Source organism: Podarcis filfolensis (genome assembly GCF_964270895.1).
Source record: "Podarcis filfolensis genome assembly, chromosome: 6".
In the NCBI taxonomy this organism is placed as follows: Eukaryota; Metazoa; Chordata; class Lepidosauria; order Squamata; family Lacertidae; genus Podarcis; species Podarcis filfolensis.
In genome coordinates, this window is record NC_139609.1 from 68,491,504 (window position 1) to 68,502,601 (window position 11,098).

Genomic DNA, 11,098 nt, shown 5'->3' on the forward strand with positions numbered 1-11,098 from the left:
GTAGTGGGAGAGACCTGGAAAGTCTGGCTCACGGGGAGACTCCAGAGCCTCAAAAGGATGGCCTCTTTGGGCTCTGGGGATGGTCTCTTTGCAAGCCACAAGTACTCTCCAGGGTGCTCCCCACTTACGCACATTTCACTTATGCATGTAGGGGCTCAGAACATAACCCCCGTGTAAGTGGAGAGTTGCCTGTAGGAAGAAGAACCTCCATCACCAGCAGCAACAGGTCATTTTTCCTCTCACTGGCAGCAACAAGCACTATGAACCCACCACCTCCAGCTACCTAATGGCCTCAAGAAGTACAGCACTGCTGGGTTCACCCTCTCTTTTATTGGCAGCCAGCAGGGTGGCAGAGGCTGGGCACCGCTGCTCTCCCACCTTCCAAACACAGCATGTTGCTGGCACATACTGGAGGAAGTGAGGCAGGGATAAGGTGCTGTGAGTTCAGTATTGTACAATAAAGTGGAACCAGTCCTCTACTCTACAGCTACACAGTGCCGAGCTCCCTGTGCCTCTCCCTCTCATTCAAGCAACATGCTATGTTTGGAAGCCAGGAGAGCAGTGGTAGCTCACCTCTGTTGCCAAGGCACATGTGGAGAGGGATAGGAGTGATGGGGCCAGGTGGGGTGGGCCATTGCTAACTGGGAAGCCCCCGGAGGTGCCCTTTTCCATTCCACTGGGGGATATTCCTTGTGGAGAAGTGATGGGAACACCATTTTGAAATGGGATCCCCCCCATTCGCTCCCCTCTTGAGGAAGACCCACTTCATCTGGATCTGCATAAACAGAACGCATGTAAGATGTGCTCCCACTGTATCTATTTTGAGAACAGTGCACATACCTTGTCTTTGTTCCTTTAGGTGTCACAGTTATTTCAGTAACTGTTTCTTGGTGAAAACTGAACCATTAACCAGATTGAGAGGATTTTTCACAGTGTTTGGACCAGGACACATTAGTTGAATTTAAATATAATTTATTTCCATGAGAGCTAGTCATGACTAATGAAACACTTTGAGTTCAACAGGACCTAAGTTCAACATCTTAATTTGGTTCCAGCCAGCACACTAAAACTACCACTCTTCTGACTACTCTTGATGCGACCATCTGGAAGAATCTCTGCAAGAATATTTTGCAGATGACAAAAATGTTTTCTGCAAATTGATCTGCTCCTTTCCTGACGTTGTGCTGTGTCTCCTTATTCCAAAACTACTCAACATCTATCTGAATTTTTCTTTTTCAGACTTCGATAGACATATTAACAACTGTTGTGAGGAATACTAAACCTCCCCTTTCACAGCTCCTAATCTGCCAAGCTTTTCCTGCTGTGGCTCAGTGTAGTCTGCACACAGATGACCATGCTACCATGCAGGTAATCATTTTTTGGAAGAGGGAAGTTTTTGTTAGATCTTGCATTGTCTGGAAGCTTCTGAGTTGAAGCCAACCACTTCATACTGCATATCATATTTAGGTTTATGGACTGGAAATTGCAACTGGATCTGTTATTGAAAGCACAAGTATCTTGTTTTTATTATAATTCTTGGTCATAGTAACTTGAAATTTACCTTGCTTAAGCCCCCAAAATACCAGAGCGAGTGAGTACCTCGTGCTCCTCTCTTTTTCTTTTGGTAATTTATAATAGAATGAATTAAGAGAAGTAAATGGGTTTTATAGTACTTTGAGAATATTTTTTAGTAGCCTTTTATTGTAGACTGAAACAATTTTTCATAGGAGACTGTCTATTCTTAAACTATTAACACAACTCAAATTATATGAATGAATTGGAGAGAAGCAAGAAACCTAAAGATGAAATATATTCACGGAAGAATATTTGAAAGGAGGTTGTGAGTTAAGTCCAAGCTCCTCACATAAACCAACCTGGACATTGTGATCATCATCTGAGACCCTTCTCCATGTACCCCTTCCACAGAAATTCTGAAGGGTGGAAACTTGAGAATGGGCCTTTTCAGTGGTGGCTCCTGTTTGTAGAATGCTCCCCAGAGGCTTGCCTGGTATCATCTTTATCCATTTTTAGGTGGCAGGCTAAAACGTTCCTTTTTACATGGGCTTTTGACCATTAATTTGAACGTTATTAAGTACTTACGATTTCTTGTAGTGGGGCAGGATCTTTAAGACCTGTCTTGTGTTTGTGTAGATTTTTAAAATAGTTTTTGGTTGTGCTCTTGTAATTGGTTTAAGTAGGTCACTTTTGTCAGCAAAGTGATGAATAAATGAAATAAATAATACATAATAGAGTTTGCATGCACTTGGGGCAAGCTTCACTGACCTTGATTTCATAGGAAAGGTAGTTCCCATTCAAATCCAAAACAATAACTCATAAAGCATAAACTAATGAATTATGGGGTCCTGTCCATCATGTCTTTGTTGGCACTGGTACTACTGCAATACAGGTAAGTTGTCATTGCTTAATAAGTAACATTTCCCCAGTTGAGTCTTTCATAGCTGGCTGGCTGTAGATCATGTTTATACCCTTTGGAACCATTCAGACATAGTTCCAGGTTCAGAAATGCATCCTGTGTTTTCATAGCATTCTCTCAATGTTAAGTGCATGAGCTCAGAATATTGTCATCATAACAGATAGTTCCCAAGTGCAAATTTTGCCAGATAAACATGTTTTGGTGGCACTCAGGACTATTTCCTAGCCCTTGCATAAAAGGAAAGGAGCAAGTTTGCATGAAAAAGATATTCCACATACAGTTTTTGACTCGTACAATCTCTTGCCAGTTAATTTGTTTCCTTTGGGCCTATAAGGCTGTTTGTTAAATGTCTGAAGCACTTGGTAGGTTGAAAGTGTGTATTCTCACGTGCTTTGTTCTTTCAGAATGGTGGTGAGTGTCTACGTGCATATATTTCAGTCGCTCTGGAGCAAATTGCACAGTGGCATGATGAGCAAGGCCACAATGGACTGTGGTATGTGATGCAGGTGGTGAGCCAGCTTCTTGATCCACGCACTTCAGAATTCACAGCTGCCTTTGTAGGCAGATTAGTTTCCACGTTGATTTCTAAAGCAGGGAGTGAATTAGGAGAGAATCTTGACCAGATTCTGAGAGCAATTCTTAGTAAAATGCAGCAAGCAGAAACACTCACTGTAATGCAGGTAAGAGGCTCAAAACTTAAGTTGATAAAATGAGTTGCCTTGCCCAAACCCCTTGATGTATTTAGCTATCCTGTAGTTTTATACATGAAGTTGACCTGGCTTAGAGCAAAGCTAATTTGGTGAGGGATATGTTCACTAATGCCTGGCGGGATGGCATTCCAGTTGTAAGTGGGTGTTCTGAACTGAACTCACAAGTTTGTTTATCCATTGCTTATGAAACAGTATATTCCCTATGATTACCACAAACATTGTATTAGCGTACAAAACAACTTGTGTTCATTACTGCTACTTAAGCAGAGAACTTCTAAAATTCTAAAATTATATTTGAGATGCAAAATTCTAAAATTATATTTGAGATGCATCATGAAAGATGACTAAGCTTCTTAGCAGGATGCATGGGGACTAGGTGCTTTGTAACTTTTTCAGTCAAGTTCAGTGACTGATCCTGCAATCCTTTTTTGGTTTTGCAGGATGTTATTGTTGAGTTCAGTTTCAAACATTGGTAAAACGACTGAAATTCCCAAAATACAAAAGTCAAAATGTCTATCTTACTTTGTCTCTCTTGCAGTCTTTGATCATGGTATTTGCTCACCTGGTTCATTCTCAACTTGAACCACTACTAGAGTTTCTTTGTAGTCTACCTGGGCCAACAGGCAAGCCTGCTCTGGAGTTTGTAATGTCAGAGTGGATGAGTCGACAACATTTGTTCTATGGACAATATGAAGGCAAGGTCAGGTAAGGTGTCCATCCCTTGATCACATGTATGCCTTGAAATAATTGAGCATGCTCATACCTTTCATTTTAAAGAATCCTATGTCATTATAGTTGTTTGTTCCTGGTTTTGCTTTAATAACCTGCTCTTTGAACAAACCACTCTGCCCCAAATTTGTAGATAAGGGGAAACTAGTTCTAAAGTCTTGTAAATAGGATGACACTAAGAATGGAGCTGATCTTCAAGTATGTGACTCTTAAAATTTTCAGCTCTGTAGCCCTGTGTAAACTCCTCCAGCATGGTATCAATACAGATGACAAGCGACTGCAGGATATCAGGGTAAAGGGAGAAGAAATATTTAATATGGAAGAAGGAATACGCACACGATCAAAAGCAGCTAAAAGTAAGTGTTAACATATTCTTTCAAGATTGAATCAGCCAGAAGTAAGAGGCATAGAAAGTCCATTAAAATATGCTACCACTCCCTTCAAAACCAGTGGACTTAAGTGCCACTGACAGAGAATTAAAAGCTTTGAAAGTTATGACATGTACATCTTTTTCTGGTCTTTTTCAGACTAATGTAGAATGCAAGGCTTACACAGACATAAGAGATTTTATAGTAGTTGAATGCATTAAATGCATGTTGGTCAGAAACAGTGAACAGTTGCTGACTTATAAATAGCAATCGTATATAGAAGAGTGCCATCTTTTAAATAATAAGATAAAGTGATGATGACTGTGCAAAGGATTGGCATTTAGTCATCCAGTTCTCCCTGATGCTGCAAATGTAACTGCTCAACAGGATGTCTACTCAGTCATTAGTTTAGAAAACAATGTTAAAGGGATCATTTGTTGTTTAGTCATTTAGTCATGTCCAAGTCTTCGTGACCCCATGGACCAGAGCACGCCAGGCACTCCTGTCTTTCACTGCCTCCCGCAGCTTGGTCAAACTCATGGGATCATAGTGAATGTATAGTGTTGAAAAGAGTTGACTACTGCTGGTTTTTGTGACAACTTTAAAAACTGAAGAGTTCAACAGATTTGGAATGCCTCTTCAGACAGTTGTGAACGTTTACGTAATTGCATCGAGTTTCCTAAATTCTTAGCTGCATGTATAGACTTTTTTTCCTCTGTTCTTCTCAGATCCTGAACGCTGGACAAACATTCCTTTGCTAGTTAAAATCTTAAAATTGATAATAAATGAACTTTCTAATGCAATGGAAGCAAGCTCTTCTCGACAAACTGCTGCAGAATGGAGTCAAGGTACAACACTGATGTGACTTTCAGTCTTTATGGTGGTTATCATTTGGTGCCATCCAATATGTTGCAGTGGTAAAGTGTTTCAGACTAGGCCTAGGAAGACCAGGTTCACGTTTCCATTCTGACATGAATCTCACATTAGGGCCCATCACTGTCTTTCAACCTAGCCTACCTCACAAGGTAGTGGTGATGATAAAATGGAGGGATAGGGACCCAAGTATGCTGCAATGAGCTCCTTGGTAAGATAATACATGTAATGTAATGTAATACATTAAAATATATGACTGCTGCTTCTATAGCACAAAATGTCAACTATGCCCGCATGGTGTGTGTGTGTGTGTGTGTGTTTGGTTTTAATTTTTTTAACCCATAAATCATAGAGAATGCTCACATGCTGTGGACAATCTTAGATTTGCACTAAGCTGCATGAGAGTTCAGGTGTTTAGAGAATAGGAGTTCTGGGTATAGGTCTTCTTACTTAGTAGTGAGAGCTCTGCTCCCTTTATATGCCCCAATTCTATGTAATTTTCCTCAGTGACTAGAAATACTAAGTACTCCATGAAACAAATATTTTCAATTAGAAGTATGTGAATTACTAACCAAAATAATATGACAAATTTACTTGGCAATAAATACAATTTTAAAATAGTACTTAATTGTAGGTATATGTGCTTAGAATTGAGTTTTCTATGTACCTATATAGAGCATTCCATTGTCAACCATGGCACTTTCAGTATATTTTTCTTTTTGGTGAGAATTGCAGCTTTCTTGGTAATATTCTGCTTGCTCAGAAATGTACAGCTCTGTCCAAATTGAAATTTCCAGTATGCCTCCTAGTTAAAAAGCAATGTCCAGGTGGTGAACTTTACATCAAAGCAAAACAAAAACAAAAACAAAAAAACCCACTCCTCAAGGCAAAACTGTTTCTCTCTTAATTAACAGAGGAATCCAATGATATGTGGGAAGATCAAGAAGAGGAAGAGGACGAGGAGGAGGAAGGGTTAACAGGGCAGCTATTGTCTGATATTCTTGCTACAAACAAGTATGGTGAGCAAAGCAGTTCTAAACTTGTGAAGATTATTTGTGCAGGGAGCGGTAGACCCAAGCCTTTAGTAAAAGTATTTTACAAACCACTTTCACTGTGTTGTTTAGAAATGTGACTTATATAAGAACTGAAATAACACCAATTTATTTCTTCTTTCAAATGTATTCAGTGTCTAAATAAAAGTGTTGTAGTTCATTTCAGTGCAAAAAGTGTATGCAAAAAAGACAGATTTCTGTAATTGTGCATATTGGTGTTTTCTTGCCAATATGATGGCTCACATATCACATTGTTTGTTTACAGATGACGATTATTATGAAGATGATGATGAAGACGATCCAGATGCACTGAAGGATCCTTTGTATCAGATAGACCTACAGGTAGGTTGAATGATCAAGGTTTCGTTGCTGTTCACTAATCTTTTTAAATACTTATTCTAATCTTTTAAAATACTTATTCAAACACCTGGAATACAGTTAATACTGTTGAATACTGACTTGAATATTTATTCTCATCTGTTTAACATGCCCTCACAACAGCACGAAGCTACTGTAATTAACTTTGAAAGCTTTATCTCACAGTAATGCATAGCACCACACATAAGGCTGTAGACAAAAATCAGTACATCCATCTGATGGTCAGTAAATAAGGGGACTCAGAAAGAACAATCTAGATTTCTCTGTGTTGCCAACCAGTGGTCCTGAATATTGGGATGTAATAGTGCTCTGCTTCTGTTCTTTAAAGAGAAAAGCTTTTTAAATCTTGGGACAGGAAGCATCTGGAGTTCTAATTTTGAGTGGGAAAATGACTGAAAATGTTCTGCTTCTTTCCCCCTTCCCAAACTGCTTTGCTGTTATATTATCCCAACACAAATTTTGTAACTGAGGATTAATGCCTTTGAGTTGTTGTAGTCAGTGGAGCGTTTGTATTTGGAGAGGAAGGTTCATCTTTCAGGAAAGTTTCTTTTAACAGCAAGAGAGCTATATAATACTGAGTCTGATGTATAAGAAAAATGAAATAAATCAAAATTGAAATTAGAATTTGATAAAACTCCTCTTTGGGGTTAAAACGCAATCATTTATTTTAAAATAACTAGTAAAATCATACCAAAACAAAATAAACTAAAACAACAGAAGCAATAAAAGCAAAGCAGTGACAGATTAGTATTAGTATCTGACAGGGAGCAATTCAGGTGGAAAAATAAAAAGGCATTTTGCCTGGCATGAAAAGAACATTGGAGTAGGCACAAGGCTTAAGGGTTTAAGACCTTTAAACTAAGGTCTTGAGCATTTTATATTGTTATCACTCTCTTGCATTAATACAGCGGTGCCTCGCAAGACAAAATTAATTCGTTCCGCGAGTCTTTTCGTCTTGCGATGTTTTTCGTCTTGCGAAGCACGGTCCGTCGCAACTGCGCCTCTTCAAGCGGCTTTAGGAAAAAAGCGAACGAACTCGCAAGACGTTTTCGTCTTGCGAAGCAAGCCCATAGGGAAAATCGTCTTGCGAAGTGACGCAAAAACCGAAAAACCCTTTCGTCTTGCGCGTTTTTCGTTTTGCGAGGCATTCGTCTTGCGGGGCACCACTGTATATTGTTCTTCTGTATTATAGAATAATTTCACGTATAAATAATTGTGCAGTATCCTGTGGAAATGAATTGACAACTATTTGTCTTCCTTATAGGCTTACCTTACAAACTTCTTATGTCAGTTTGCACAGCAGCCTTGCTATGCAATGTTCTCAGACCACCTCAATGAGAATGAAAGAAGAGTTCTTCAGACCATTGGCTTATAAATCCTGAGCATTGTGAACATATCTGGAAAATATTTTTCTGGTTTATTTCACGTTTTGTGACTTGAAACATCTTCCATTACTCACCAGATGTGATTATCTTTATTTTGAGGAACTGTTCCTTATCTTATCATGATGTAGGGTTAAGAGAAGGATTGTTGAAGGCAACAGGCAGATGTGCATAGAATTTTGCACACTGGATTTGCACAACGGGAACACTATTCTTCAGATCAGCTTTTCAGGAGAAAATTTAAGTATTGTGCCCTAAAGCCAACTTTCTCTCCTCCACTGAAAAAGCACTTCACTGACTTTTCACAGCACAGCTTAATGAAATGAGGAAGACATCGCCATTCGTTCGGATGTGTATTGAAACTGGGAAGTTTTGTCCCACTTTGCACTTCTGTTACACAGGGTAAATTATCTTGATCTTACCATATGGCATCTTTTTACCGACACTTGAGTGGAAATGGAATCCACTTACAGTACAAGAGCTTGGATAAAAACCTGAAAAAATAAAATTGTTTACCGTTCATATATAGAAGTAAACGACTCCTATGTGAGCTCCGTTATTCTCATGATTCTTTACTAAAGCTATCATGCACCCATTCTGAGCAGGCTTGCTAAAAACTCAGTTCCTGTGGTTACTGATGACTGGTTTTGCAACCAAACATTTTTATACAAATCTTGATTGTATTTAACTTGTCTATTTACTCCATGAATACAGCTTTCATATACCTTTTGCTTCCTTCACATGCACAGATCACACAATATGGCTAAACTGTAGTCCACAAATTAGTATGTGTATTTTTATAGGGCCATAAAATTAACATTTACTGGCTAATCTGCAAGTACAGTGATGCATCTCACAACACCTCTTTGCCTTTTTCCTCCCTTTTTGGGAAAGAAATTAAAAATAAAACTGTTCAAACCTCCATTGTTATCATTCTTTTTAAAATATCCAGGTAACAAAGTTGCATCCTTTGGTAATCTCTTTAAAATTCACGTGTGAAAAGCATACCAGCCTTTAATTGCCACTTCATTGAACGAGGTATAGGCATCTTTAATTTGATGTATCGCACAGCTTGTTTCACTGGTTTTTATGTTAAAGGTTATATGAGTCTTCCAAAATTAAACCCAAATTTAATGATGTAATTTAATGATGTCATGATCTATCAACTTTATAAAAATACAGTAGAGACAGTTCATGTGTGTATTACAACAGTTTGGATGAGATACTGTATGATGGAGGAGAGTGATGGCTGCCAGGTCTGAAAACTGGATTTATAATACTTTATTCATGTTCAATGGATAAAATTTAATGAATCGTGAGAAGCTGGAGGTTTGGGGAGTGTTTCAGTTTAATAGCTGTCAGAGCTTTCAGCCCCAACTTGAGACTTCAACTGCGTAATTGCAGGACACTGCCAAGGAGGAAAAAGCAGTAGGGGTTCAGCAAGGGAAATAAGATCTCAAACGTGCTGGGGCCAAGCTTAGCTTTGCATGCTGAGTGTAAAAAAAAGAGACTGTTAATTGAGGGACCAACATTAACTGTAGTTCCACCCTCCCCGTAATTCAATTGGAATGTATGAGCACATTTGGACCAGGTTATTATTTATTCATCAATGAATTGCTGTTTGCATATGCCTTAAGGCAATTTACAAATATACCATAAAACCAGCTAAAATAGTTTTCAGAACAGTACAAAAAACAATTGAAGGTAAGTTTATTTTGTATTTTTGTTAAATCTAATTGAGATACAGTATGTAGGATGCATGTCTCTCCAACTCAAGTTGTTTCCTGACAGCATTTTTATACTCGAGCCTAATTTGCCAGTAAGAAGCAGACTCATTGAAGTTCTGTTCTTGCATTAGAGGCTGTTGCCTGAGTTACAAGAGTTTTACAAAATAATAAACTTTTTAAAAAATCTACAGAGCAACAGTGTCTAATTTTCTTTGTAGTATCAGAAGCTATAACTTCACTTTCTTATTATCAGTCCATACCAACTTAATCTATTACTGCACAACATGATTTTAAAAAAAAATGCTTACTGCATGAAGATTTTAAAAAATAACCTGTTTGCTATGGATCCACTTCCGGAAAATTGCGAAAATAGCAGTTAACCACATGTGTATCTTCAGGCAAATATTAGGCTAGGGCAAAGAAGCTGAAGTGAAAGCAATGGTCTGAACTATGAGTCATCTCTCTCATAGTGGCATATGAGAGGGTAGCATAAAACAATGCAATTTCTAGCACTCCACAAATTTAGGACCACTGTGCCAAGACAAAACATACAGATAGCTGACATTCTTGTGAAGTTAGCCATCTTAAATGTCTTCCTAATGAAAACCTATTTATATATGTTAAGTACAGTGAGGGGTATTCCTCCTACTTATTCCTGTAACAACCAACTAGGTGGCAAGACGGGGGATAGCTGAGAAAAAGATTTTTTTTAAAATAGTTTATAAACCATTTCTAAATTGAAGCTGAATTTAGACTATTTTATGGAAATGGTGTCAAATAGTGACGCCAGCTTCTTGAAGAGGGCAGTATCGAAAGCTACGACATTTGCAATTCTTTAAAAAATAATCTTTGTTTTCATTGTCTTGCCAAAAATATTCCGTTGAACTGTAAAAAATAAATGCCTTAAGGCGTTTTTGTGCAAGTTGGGAAACTTGAAAAAAGACTAGTTGGCTGAGAACAATCTTGTGACACAACCAACTTTAAAGACCACGGACGGGATTCAACTACCATGCCCTGCTAGCACAAGGATTTTTGCTTGTGCAACAGGAATCTCCTCCCCAAAAATGTTCCAGAGTACATTTAGGGGGGCACACATGGGGTGGGGAGAGGAAGAAGAGGTTCCATTGTGCAAGATTTAGTGCTATGTTTGGTTCTACCCCAAGTGTGAAACATCCACTTGAATGGTTTCCCTTCTGTTTCCTTTTCTAACGTATGTCTATAAAATGTGTTTTACATAGGAGAACTGTAAAAATCACAACATCCTGTGTTTGAAGTACATAAAGCTAAAATGTAAACTCAGGAGTTAATAGCTCAGGATAGCATAAACTATTTAGGATATTAGAAACAGCTTATGTCTCATACATTCATTGTCCCTTAAAAATCATCCTGTAATCTTAAACTATCTTTGCACACTAAAGGATGGACTTTGAGTACCTCATGTTTTT

General features: G+C 38.3%; 1 protein-coding gene across 3 annotated transcripts in view; it reads left to right on the top strand.

Annotated features, from left to right (window-relative positions):
- Positions 1-9,841, top strand: part of IPO9 (importin 9) — a 35,771-nt gene extending 25,930 nt beyond the window's left edge. For all 3 annotated transcript variants that reach the window (XM_083617342.1, XM_083617340.1, XM_083617341.1), the window contains 8 exons: positions 1,240-1,368; positions 2,839-3,114; positions 3,683-3,849; positions 4,096-4,229; positions 4,970-5,089; positions 6,029-6,133; positions 6,432-6,508; positions 7,809-9,841. In XM_083617342.1, coding sequence (XP_083473468.1) covers positions 1,240-1,368; positions 2,839-3,114; positions 3,683-3,849; positions 4,096-4,229; positions 4,970-5,089; positions 6,029-6,133; positions 6,432-6,508; positions 7,809-7,919 — 1,119 coding nt within the window. In that variant the 3' untranslated portion in view covers positions 7,920-9,841. The remainder of the gene's footprint in view (positions 1-1,239; positions 1,369-2,838; positions 3,115-3,682; positions 3,850-4,095; positions 4,230-4,969; positions 5,090-6,028; positions 6,134-6,431; positions 6,509-7,808) is intronic.
- The last annotated feature ends 1,257 nt before the right edge of the window (positions 9,842-11,098 follow it).